General features: G+C 40.3%; 1 protein-coding gene across 1 annotated transcript in view; it reads right to left on the bottom strand.

The window, feature by feature from the left end:
- Ddx42 (DEAD (Asp-Glu-Ala-Asp) box helicase 42) overlaps window positions 1-12,104 on the bottom strand; it is a 44,878-nt gene that overhangs the window by 21,783 nt on the left and 10,991 nt on the right. Inside the window, exons 2-3 of the mRNA XM_013033236.1 lie at window positions 1,396-1,632; window positions 1,253-1,262 (exon numbers count right to left, since the gene is read on the bottom strand). Coding sequence (XP_012888690.1) covers window positions 1,253-1,262; window positions 1,396-1,616 — 231 coding nt within the window. The 5' untranslated portion in view covers window positions 1,617-1,632. The remainder of the gene's footprint in view (window positions 1-1,252; window positions 1,263-1,395; window positions 1,633-12,104) is intronic.

Raw genomic sequence — 12,104 nt, forward strand, 5'->3', positions numbered from 1 at the left:
CACCACATAAGCAAAAAGAAAAAAAGCCGGAAGTGGCACTGTGGCTCAAGTGGTAGAGTGCTAGCCTTGAGCTGAAGAGCTGAGGGACAACGCCCAGGCCCAGAGTTCAGGCCCCACGACCGGACCCCCCCCAAAAAAAGAAATAAGAGTTCAAAACTGAACATGGAGTTAACAATGCTAGACAAGAAATGTATTCATTACCTTACTCATGTAACTATAACCCCTCTGTACAGTATCTTTACGGTAAAATAAAATTAAAAAAAAAATTGGGGGAAAAAAACAAAAATAAATAAATAACTGAACATGTAGGCAATCCCAGGACTCAAGAGGCTGGTAAAGGAGGATCATGACTTGAAGATAGCTTGGGCTATCAAGTTCTAGAAAATAAATACATAAAACCTAGAGCTAAGCCGGGCGCTGGTGGCTCACGCCTGTAATCCTAGCTACTCAGGAGGCTGAGATCTGAGGATCGCGGTTCAAAGCCAGCCAGGGCAGGAGAGACTGTGAGACTCCTATCTCCAATAAACTACCAGAAAACCAGAAGTGGCGCTGTAGCGCAAGTGGTAGAGCGCTCGCCTTGAGCTGAGGGACAGTGCCCAGGCCCAGAGTTCAAGCCCCACGACTGACCAAAAAAACCTAGAGCTAAACTCTGTTTATTAGCATCACCTTATTTGACAAGAAAATAAAAAAATTATAAATTACTGTTTTCTGAGAACTACAGAAAAAAATCCAAATTTTCAACTTTTTTAAGATGTTACAACATAATAAATTTTAAAATGTAGACGTCAAGATAAACTATTTCTACCAATTCTGACAGTTATATATGCTTATGAAAAAATTTTATGAGCCTAGTGCCAGTGGCCCACACCTGTAATCCTAGGTACTCAGGAAGCTGAGATCTCAGTATCACAGTTTGAAGTCAGCCTGGGGAAGCAAAGTCTGTGAGACTCTTATCTCCAATAAGCCATTCAGAAAAAGCCAGAAGTGGTGCTGTGGCTCAAGTGGTAGAGTGCTATCCTAGAGCACAAAGAGGCTAAGGACAGTGCTCAAGCCCTGAGTTCATGCCCCAGGCCCAGCAAAAAATAAAGTAAAATTTTAAAAAAATTATATGGTATCAATAAAAGACTGTATCAAAGACCACTAAAAGTAGTATTTAAGTATCAATGGCCGCAAATATTGCAACCATACACTTTCAGTATGACTCAGGAAATGAAAAAAGGTTCAAGAAGCACATAACTATTATATTTCTTACAAATAAGTAACTTATTAGGAATGACACAACTGAGAAAAACCAATGTATTATTTGGGAAACCATGTTTCTTTGACTCAACACCAATGGATGGATTGAATAAGTCAAAGGTCCGCTTCTACTAACTCATGAGGAATTACACTTACGCATTTTCTTCATCAAAGTTGGCCCGCTTAGATCCAATTTTGTAGAAAGAAGGAAGTTGTGGTGGAGCGGACTTTCCAAATCCAGAAGAAGAGCTAGTTGCCCCAAAGGCACTGTGGGACTGTTGTGGGAGTTTGGGTTCCTCTTTCTTCCCAGCACTGATAGCAAAACCTCCAAAACCAAATCCCCGTTTAGTGCCTGGACCACCTTTATTCCAGTTCATCGTGCCAGTAACTGATCTGTTTGGGACAAAATGCATGAATATAAATCTAATGTTATAAAGACTTTTATGCTTCTTTCAACCTCTACCTACAATTCTATTTGAAACATCTGCTTCTCAATGAAAACTGTAACAGTAAGGCCAGAAGTATTACCTTAGTTGGTAAAGCATTTGCCCAGTATGTACAAAACCTAAGGTACAATACCCAGCACCACCAAACAAAAACAAAAAACCATAATATTGGCCTTCAGATATATCAAATAACTTCAACCAAATGATTGTTTTCTACAATACTGAATAAACTTATTAATTTTACCTCGAACTAAAGAAGAATGTGGTATTTAATACCATCCTCTTCAAAAGGATTTGATTACTAACCAACAGCTTATTGAGGTTATAATGAGTTATAATGTTTACTGTAACAAAGACTGAGATGCCATTAGCAGATTATCCCAAATAACTACCTTCTGGGTAATAACAGATAGAAGAATCAAAAAATCTAAAGTTAAAAGACAAGTTATTTATGTAGGTGTCTCTCAAGAGAACTTATGAGCCATGCATCTATTGAGCAACTGCCCATTAGAAGAGTATCCATAAAGAAACAATTCAGTGATACAATGCTTCAAGTATCCAGCTGGCTTATGATTAGAGATTATAAATAAATTCCCCAAATTTCTTTATAAATACCAACAAAACCAGCTTACAAATTGTATCCTTTTTCTTAGGTCCAAGACTGGGACTTGAACTCAGTACCTAATGTTTTCCCTAACTGGCTAGCACCCTATTGCCTGAGCCACCTCTTCACCAATCCCAAGGATTAGTTTTGCCCCCTTTCCCCCTTTTTTCTGCCTATCCTGGGGCTTGAATTCAGGGCAAGGGCACTGTCCCTGCTCAAGGCTAGCACTCTACCACTTGAGCCACACCACCATTTCTTTTTCTGTTTATGTGGTACTGAGAACCGAACCCAGGGTTTCATGCATGCTAGGCAAGCACTCTACCACTAAGGGACATTCCTAGCTTCCTTTGTTGGTTGTGGGACCTGAACTCTGGGGACTGGATGCTATCCCTCAGCATTTCAGCTCAAGGCAAGCACTGTACCACTGGAGCCACAGCGCCACTTCCGGTTTTCTGGTGGTTTATTGGAGATAAGCGTCTCATGGACTGGGGTTGGCTTTGAACCATGATCCTCAGATCTCAGCCTACTGAGCAGCTAGGATTACAGGTGTGAGCCACCGGCACCAGGCTTTTTTTTTTTTTAAAGCAAACATTTCCAATATAATTTACTGAAGTTTTATAGAAACACAAGAAATAAAATTTGAAACGATCTGAAATTTCCTATCCTAGACATGCAGGATGTGTTCTGTTTGGGTTGATTCGTGCATGCGTGTTAGTACTAGCACTGGGGTTTCAACTCAGGTGTTCTGTACGCACTTGACTTTTTTCTTTTAGCACTTGAGCCGTATCTCCATGTACAGCTTTTTTTTCCCTGGTTAATTGGATTTGTCAGCCTAGGCTTGCTCTAAACCTGGATCCTTTAGCCTTCTAGGTAGTTAGGATTACAGGTCTGTGCTACTGGCATCTAGTGACCTGTAATTTTGTTATATCCTGTTACTATTTTTTATTCCCAGTCCTGGGGCTTAAACTCAGGGCTTGGGTGCTGTCCCCTGAGCTTTTCTGCTTAAGGTTAGCACTCTACCACTCAGCCACAGCTCCACTTCTGGTGGTTAATTGGAGATAGGAGTCTCAAAAGATTTTCCTGCCTGGGCTGGCTTTGAACTGCAATCCTCAGATCTCATCCTCCTAAGTAGGTAGGATTACAGGCATGAGCCACAGTATATTGTTATTTTTTTATGCATGTATACATATGTACACAATATTTAAAAACAACACTAAAGATCTATGTTATTTTAGTTTCAAATTTCTTCATATAATACTACAAAGCTATTTCTGGGTACGTACCCTTTATTCCTTACTATCATTTGTTTGGTCTATGAGCGTGCATGTGTGTGTATGTATGTTGTTTTGGTGCCAGAACTGAGACTTGATCTCAAAAGAGGGCCTATGGCACTTGCTAGGCATTTTTGATTGTGACTGGCATTCTACAACATGAGCCATGCTTCTAGTCTCAAAGAATTGGAGATAGAATGTCAAAGAATTTTCTGCCCAGGCTGACTGTGAACCTTGACTCTCCTAAGTAGATAGCTAGGATCACAGACATGAACCACCAATACCTAGCTAGTATCTATTTTTAAAATATAATTTTTAGTCAACAAAACCCAATTTTTCAAAATTTTAATTATTATTTACATTTCTGGAAGTAACTGTTAAACACTAATTAAAAGAAAAAGGGCATTCAGCAAGAAGGTGATTTTATTTATGTTCAAGCACTGTTATATATACTTGGAGAACAATTAAAATTTTAATAGCAGTTACTTGGTCTTCATTTTTTTCTTTTTTGTGGTGTTTATTATTAGAAGAAATAAAAAAATGTTTATAACGGACTTTCAAAGCCAAGGTGGAAAGAATTCAGGAAACTTCTTTTACATGAACATTGTTGAAGGACCGTAAACAACATGTCTAGAGACTTCTGCTTTAAAAACTGGGTGAACAGTGATGGTGTGATCAACAGAGATGGAAATTGCTAAGTCTGGTAAAGGAGGCAAGAGGCACGATGTGTTTGAGAGCGCTAAGGAGAAATGTCAAACAGCGTCTAGTACTACAGAGAATGGGTCTATTCTCTCTAAATCAAAGCTAGAGAGCTGAATGAAGCATCTGTAGAGGGCACAGAGAACAAGAGGCAAGAGAAATCCTAGGATATATTAATATCTGGGAACAGGCGACGACTTACATGAAATTCCAAAAAGGAATAGGAAGAACAGTATAACACAGGATGACAAAGAAGAAATGTTAATGTCAAAAACTAAAACTAACAAGAAGCCAGGTTAAGATAAAAACTAAAAAGCCCCACTGAACATGCAAAGAATGGCTGATGATGGATATAATTCAGTGACAGAGTGCCTAGCATGCACAAGGTTTGGAAAGAAAAAATGCAACCAGGGGTCATCAGTTTGGTATAAAGTGTGGTTAGGATCGAGAAATAAAGATTATTTTGTAGGCTGTTTCCATTGATCATCAAGAAAATTTTCTCAAGTATTTACTTTGTAAGGAAAAAAACATAAACATGTTCATATGCCAAAAAAGAAATATCAAAAGATCTGGAAAAACTGTACAGAGAAAGAAGTCATAAGAATGAGTTCCTGAGACCTAAAGAGACAAGATCAAAAGATTTTATTTATTTATTTTTTTGGTCCAATCTTGGGGCCTGAACTCTGGGCCTGGGCGCTGTCCCTCAGCTCTTCAGCTCAAGGCTACGCTCTACCACTTGAGCCACAGCGCCACTTCCGGCTTTTTTCTTTTTGCTTATGTGATGCTGAGGAATGGAACCCAGGGCCTCAGGCATGCAAGGCAAGTGCTCTACCACTGAGCCACCTTCCCAGCCCTAAAAGCTTTTAGTAAGACGAGTAAAATAACTCTTTTCTCAGACTTGGTGGGAAGGAGATAATAGAGATATAAATTAGTCCCACTATATAATCAAAGAGCTCAAACTGTACAGCAAGCAAATCATATACTTAATTTTAAAATGCAACTTCTGCAACCCCGTTGTACAAATTCTTGAAGATAAAAAGTTTTTAAATGCAACTTCTAGCCAGGTTCCAGTGGCTCATGGAGGCTGAGATCTAATGATCTGGTTCAAAGACAGGCAATTAAGTCCATGAGATTCTCATCCCTAAAAAACTACTAAGAAAGCCTAATGTGGCTCAGGTGGTAGAGCAAAAGAAGCCTGAGCACAAGAAGCTCAGGAGTAACATCTAGGCCCTGAGTTCAAGCCCTATGTCACACAAAAATAAAAATGAAAACAAAACAAAATAAAACTTCTGAGGCCTTAAGTTCAAACCACCCCAATATATCTAAATAAATAAAAAACTTACTTCTGCTACAAATAAGCAGGTAATCTGGCTTTCTACAGATGAAAGTTGCTTACTGCCTTTCAGATTCAGCAACATGCAAAAGCAATCAGTTTACTAGTTGATTCAGAACACAGTAATATTTCCCCCAACCAAGATTAATAATAATATAGGAAACACAAATAAAAACCAAATTGAGGCTGGGCACTGGTGGCTCTTGCCTGTTATGCTATCTACTCAGGAGGGTAAGATCTGAGGATCAAGGTTCAAAGCCAGCCTGGGCAATAAAGTCTGTTCTGTGAGACTCTTAACTCCAATAAACTACTCAGAAAAAGCAGGAAAATGTGCTATGGCTCAAGTGGAAGAGCACTAGCCTACACTAAAAGAAGCTCAAGGACAGCACTCAGTCCTGGTGTTCAAGCCCCAGGACTGGGGTAAAGCAAACAAACAAAAAGAACAAAAAACCTGATACAGTTTCACATTCATTAGGATAGCAACTATTAAAAACAAACAAAGAGGCAGGTACCTTAGTACCTCATGCCTATAATCCTAGCTAATCCTAGCTACTTGTGCCAGCCCTGCAGGAGAGCTTGAGATTCTTATCTCCAATTAACTACCCCAAAACCAGAAGTGGAGCAAAAACAAAAAACAAATAATAGCTTTCCACTAATATAATATTCCTAAAAGCAAAGAAGGAAGCTTTTGCTCCTTCCAAAGCTGAAGCAAAGCAAAAACTCTGAAGGACAATGCAGTGTTAAAAAGTGTCCAGAGCCACAAAATGTGTATGTACAAAAATACACCAACACACACCTGTATGTCATCTCTCCAGACACTGAAACTCTAGAGTTAGCACACATATCTTCAGAAGAGTACTCACAAGAGAAACATGCCTGACCACCATGTCATTACCAAGTTCTCCCTGACCAACGTGCCACAAGAAACACAGAAGACAACATCTTATTTGTATTCACTGTAGATGTCAAGACTGTGAAGAAATTCTATGACAGGGATGTGGCCAAGGTCTGATGTCTTTAAGGCATGTTTCACTGGCTCCTGATTATCAAAATGGGAAGTACCTAGAGACAGGAACTTAGCTCCATAGTAGAACAAATAAATGTGAAGCTTTGGGTGAACCCAGATGAAAATAGCAATTGAAAAGAATAAAGCCAAATGAAAAGTAAAACAAGAATCCAGCTGACCAACTAAACATATATACCCCTACTTTTTTTTTTTTTTTGTCGGTTATGGGGCTTGAACTCAGGGCCTTGGTGCTGTCTCTGGCCTCTCTATGCTTAAGACTAGAACTCTACCACTTGAGCCACAGTGCCACTTCTGGTTTTTGAGTGGTTAATTAGAGGTAAGAGTCTCATGGGGACTTTTCTGCCAGGCCTGGCTTGGAACCAAGATCCTCAGATCTCAACCTCCTGAGTAGCTACGATTATAGACTTGAGCCACGGGGCCCAGCTACATTTATATTGGGTTTTTTTTGGGTCCGGTCATGGGGCCTGAACTCTGGGCCTGGCGCTGTCCCTCAGCTCTTTAGCTCAAGGCTAGCACTCTACCACTTGAGCCACAGCGCCACTTCCGGCTTTTCTCTTTTTGCTTATGTGGTGCTGAGCAATCAAACCCAGGGCCTCATGCATGCAAGACAAGCGCTCTACTGCTGAGCCACCTTCCCAGCCCCACCAAAGCTATTTTCTGTTCTTTTGTTTCTCATGATAAATAGACACATACGTGTCTATTTATAAAATATAAATGTAGGGCTGGGAAGGTGGCTCAGCGGTAGAGCGCTTGCCACCAAAGTTATTTTCTGTTCTTTTGTTTCTCGTGATAAATAGACACATACATGTCTATTTTTTTTGGTCAGTCGCGGGGCCTGAACTCTGGGCCTGGGCGCTGTCCCTCAGCTCTTCTCAAGGCTAGCACTCTACCACTTGAGTGTCAGCCCCACTTCCGGCTTTTTCTGCTTATGTGGTGCTGAGGAATTGAACCCGGGGCCTCATGCATGCAAGTCAAGCACTTTACCACTGAGCCACCTTCCCAGCCCCACACATACATGTCTATTTATAAAATATAAATGTAGGGCTGGGAAGGTGGCTCAGCGGTAGAGAGCTTGCCTTGCATGCATGAGGCGCTGGGTTTGATTGCTCAGCACCACGTAAGCAAAAAGAAAAAAGCCGGAAGTGGCGCTGTGGCTCAAGTGGTAGAGTGCTAGCCTTGAGCTAAAGAGCTGAGGGACAGCGCCAGGCCCAGAGTTCAGGCCCCACGACCGGACCCAAAAAAAAATAGCTTTGGCCAAGATGAACAGACAGTTTAGAATACTTACACATTGTTGGTGGGAATGTAAAATAGTTAAGTAGATGTGGAAAATAGTGTAGTGGGTTTTCAAAAGATCATTTCTAATTACCATATAATGCAGCAATCCAACTTCAGGATATACATCCAAAAAAGTGAAAGTAGGTAGATGAGCAGGTAATTTTTCACACATTAATAATCATAACCAAAAGATAAATGCAATAGAACACTGACAGATGAATGGCTAAACAATGAGTGAAAGCTATAGATACGTATAACATATATAACAAAATAGATACAATATACATATAATGGAATTTTAGCTTAAAATGGGGGGGGGGGCTGGTGGCTCACACTTTGTAATCCTAGCTATTCAAGAGACTGAGATCTGAGGATCATGGTTTAAAGCCAGCCCTGGCAGCAAAGTCTGTGAGACTTATCTCCAATAAAACCACTAGAAAACCAGAAGTGGCCCTGTGGCTCAAGCTGAAGAGTGCAGGGACAGTACTGAAGCCCAGAGTTCAAGCCCCCATGACAGACAAAAAAAAGGGGGGGGGGGAGATATAGCCAAGTGCCTATATCTAAGATATGTAAAGTACTGGGTTAGTCCCAAGGAAAAAGAAAATCCTAACGTGCTACAACATGGATGATCCTTGAGGACATTATGCTTTTAGTGAAATAAGCCAGTTACAAAAGGACAAATCATACGATTCCACTTATACGAGGGATCTTCGGTAGCTGGATTTAAAGACAGAAAGTAAACTGGTAGAACAGTGATTGCTAGGGGCTAGAAGTGTTAATGGGTTGATATTATTTAATAGGTAGAGTTTCATTTTACCAGTTCTATGGCTAGATAATAATGATAATAGGAAAACTGTGTATATGCTTAATACCACTGGCTGTATACTTGAAAATGGTTAATATTTTACCGAGCATGTTTTATAATTTAAAAAAGGCTACAAAATGTAAAAGTCAAAATTCTATTTGAATATAATTTTTAGATGGATATTTTATTTAATTTATGAGAGCAACAATGTCTACCTAGGCCTCAATCTACTCTGAAATGCAAGCACAGGAAAATCAGGTCTTTTATTCTCTTAGGATTCCTTTTTTAAGGGCTGAGGATGTAGATCAGTGATGGATACTTGCACAACTGTGCAGGCTCTTGATTTGGTTCCCAAAACTGCAAATAATTTTCTCTTTTTGTTTCAAATACCTGCCATTTTGCTCATTGGCTGATATTCTACCAACTGAGCCATGCCGCTAACCCCAATAATAATTCTTTAAAAAGTAGCACTCAACTGAGGGCATGATTAAAGTGGTAGAGCGCTGCCTAGCAAGTGTGAGGCTTTAATTCAATCTCCAGTACCACCAATAAATACATACTTAATTTGTAAAGAATTAGCTATAATATAGAACCATAAATTTTAATGAGCAGTTGCTTTAAAGAGAATAATTGGAATTTTAATAACAACATCCATTGTTTCGTATTGACAAATAGCCAGTTTCTTCTGTTGAAGGTCAAGTACTCTGAGAGTTGTCTCTCACATATACTCTTCTTCCCATATTCATCTCTACTACCATGATAATTTTCCTAATAAGTTATCTAACCTCCATTTAACTACTACAGCGATCACTAAATTAAACTGGGTTCTTATTTTGTATCAAGAGTCTGTTCTTGGCTCTAAGGATAGGGTAATGGAATCAGACATGGCCTTCAGGGAGTATAATAACCTTCAGGCTACAATATGGTCAGAGAAAACAACAACAACAATCAAAGCATTTAATTTCAGGTAGAAAAGTGCTGTGAAAGGAAATCAAGCATATAAGAAGCTACTGAAGGCCTCTCTCTGAGGTGAATGCCACTTGACATTTGACAGGTAACAACCCACACAACTCTACTATTCCAAAAATTTCTGTTGTGCTGGAAAAATTGTGTGATATACATGTAGACACTGAACCTAAAATAATAGTGACACCGGGCATCTGTAGCTCATACCCATAATCCTACCTACGAAGGAGGCTGAGATCTGAGGATGACAATTCAAAGCCAGCCATAAAACACTTATTTTCAATTAGCCACCAAAAAGCCAGATGCAAGGTGGGTGTTGGAGACTCAAGTCTATAATCCCAGCTACTCAGGTGGCCAAGAGGACTGTGGTTCAAAGCCAGCCTGGGCAGGAAAGTCTGTGAGACTCATCTCCAATTAACCACCAGAAAACTGTCACTGTGGTACTGTGGCTCAAGTAGTAGAGCCTTGAGCTGACAGCACCCAGGCCCAGAGTTCAAGCCCTATGACAGTCCAAAAAAAAAAAGCCAGAAGCAGAAGTATGGAGAGTCCCAGCCTTGAGCAAAAAAGTCAACTAGGGGGCTGGGAAGGTGGCTCAGTGGTAGAGTGCTTGCCTTGCATGCATGAGGCCCTGGGTTCGATTCCTCAGCACCACATAAGCAGAAAAAGCTGGAAGTGGGACTGAGGCTCAAGTGGTAGAGCGCTAGTCTACAGCTGAAGAGCTGAGGGACAGCGCCCAGGCCCAGAGGTCAGGCCCCACGACCGGACCCCCCCCCCAAAAAAGGAAAAAGTCAACTAAGAGTGTGAGGTCCTGAGTTCAAGCTCCACTACTAGCACAAATAAAAATAAAGAAAGAAGAAAAGTAATGCAGCAAAAAGAACCAGGCACTGATGGCTCATGCCTGTAATCTGGTTCAGTCAGCCTGGGCAGGAAAGTCTGTGAGACTCTTATCTTCAATTAACCACTAAAAAGCTGGAAGTGAGCTGTGGCTAAAGTGTTAAGAGCACTAGCCTTAAGCAGAAAATGCCAAGACAGTGCCCAGGCCCTGAGTTCAAGCCCCAGGACCAGAACAAAAATAAATAAACAGTATCTTTAAAACCAAAAACAATATAAATAATTGCTGGTAATGTTAGAAGTATCATTTCCTGTTAGTTGACTGGAACTAAGGGCTGATAACTATGAATGTAACAGAACACAAATCTGAAGAACCATATTCCTCCATGAATTACACTACATTATTACAATGTAAGTCAAAATTTATCATCCCTCTGTTCAAATGGGTCTCATCTTTTACATCTTGAAGTTGAAACCTTCATAATAGCATAAAAGGTGTCCTAAATGCTGACCACCTTATCTCTCTTCTTCCCTCATCTTATCTGCTACTATGTATGTCCTCCTTTGCTTCTGCTTCAAGCACATTGGTCCCCTATTGTAACATTTTTGTTCTCTTCAAGGTCTTTTTGCTTGCTTGAAACATTCCTCTCTTCCATGCTTCCAGGGCTCAGTCCCTCCTCACCTCCTTCCAGTCTAAGTATCAGCTTGTCTAAAATGACTTCCTTTACCACTCTATTGCAAATTGCAACATCATCTGATCCTCCTTTCCAATTTATTTTTTTCTCCCTTTAGGCACCTAACAAACAATATACAATCTGTCTCTCTACCTCACTTTACAGAGTTAAGTTTTATGAAGGCACAGGACAGCCAGACACCTATCCTAGATATATACCTAAATAAAACAGTGTTAGGGAATAAGCACACAGTAGACATCAATAAACATACTTCTTGGATGCATTAGGTTATACAGTGCTGCTTCGAGTTACAGGAAAACACCTTTTTTTCACCGCTCAAAGTCTTAAAAAGAATGTTTTGAACTAAATACTTACTGCTCAATTCTTACCTCCCAGAACTGGACTGAGCTCTAATAAGTTTACAGTAAGTTAAGATCTAGTCCCTGTCAGAATCTGAATATAAGGGAGGACACAGAAAAATCCTTTATCAAAAGTAACATACAGGGAAGCCATAAACTACTGCCTGGTAGCCTAAAAGAGGGAGGGCTAAGAGAGAAAGCTCAGGTAAATGATAAGAGAGCTTTCTGACCAAAATGACAGCCTTTCCTTAAGTTTTTAGAACGTGTACTTGTAATCCGTATAAATTATTTGCATTTGCTCGTATCAGATTCTCAAGAAGGCCGCAAAAAAAAAAAAGTTTGTAACTATGGTGATGATAATCAGGGATCTACTCAGGGTTTTATAAAGATCATGGTCTTTTTATAGTCTTCTGATTTGTCAACATGTACTACCAACTATTGCCCACTTGGGTCAGAATCCTCCTGGTGGCTGTCCCTGCCTCCAAACCCGACGTCCCGCAAATTCTTTCCCCCAGCTCAGCTAGGCGCCGCCTCCGGAAAGCAGCCAAGTGGGTCTTGCTAAGGCTAGCGGGGGG

This window comes from Dipodomys ordii, unplaced genomic scaffold (assembly GCF_000151885.1).
Source record: "Dipodomys ordii isolate 6190 unplaced genomic scaffold, Dord_2.0 Scaffold165, whole genome shotgun sequence".
NCBI classification, from domain to species: domain Eukaryota; kingdom Metazoa; phylum Chordata; class Mammalia; order Rodentia; family Heteromyidae; genus Dipodomys; species Dipodomys ordii.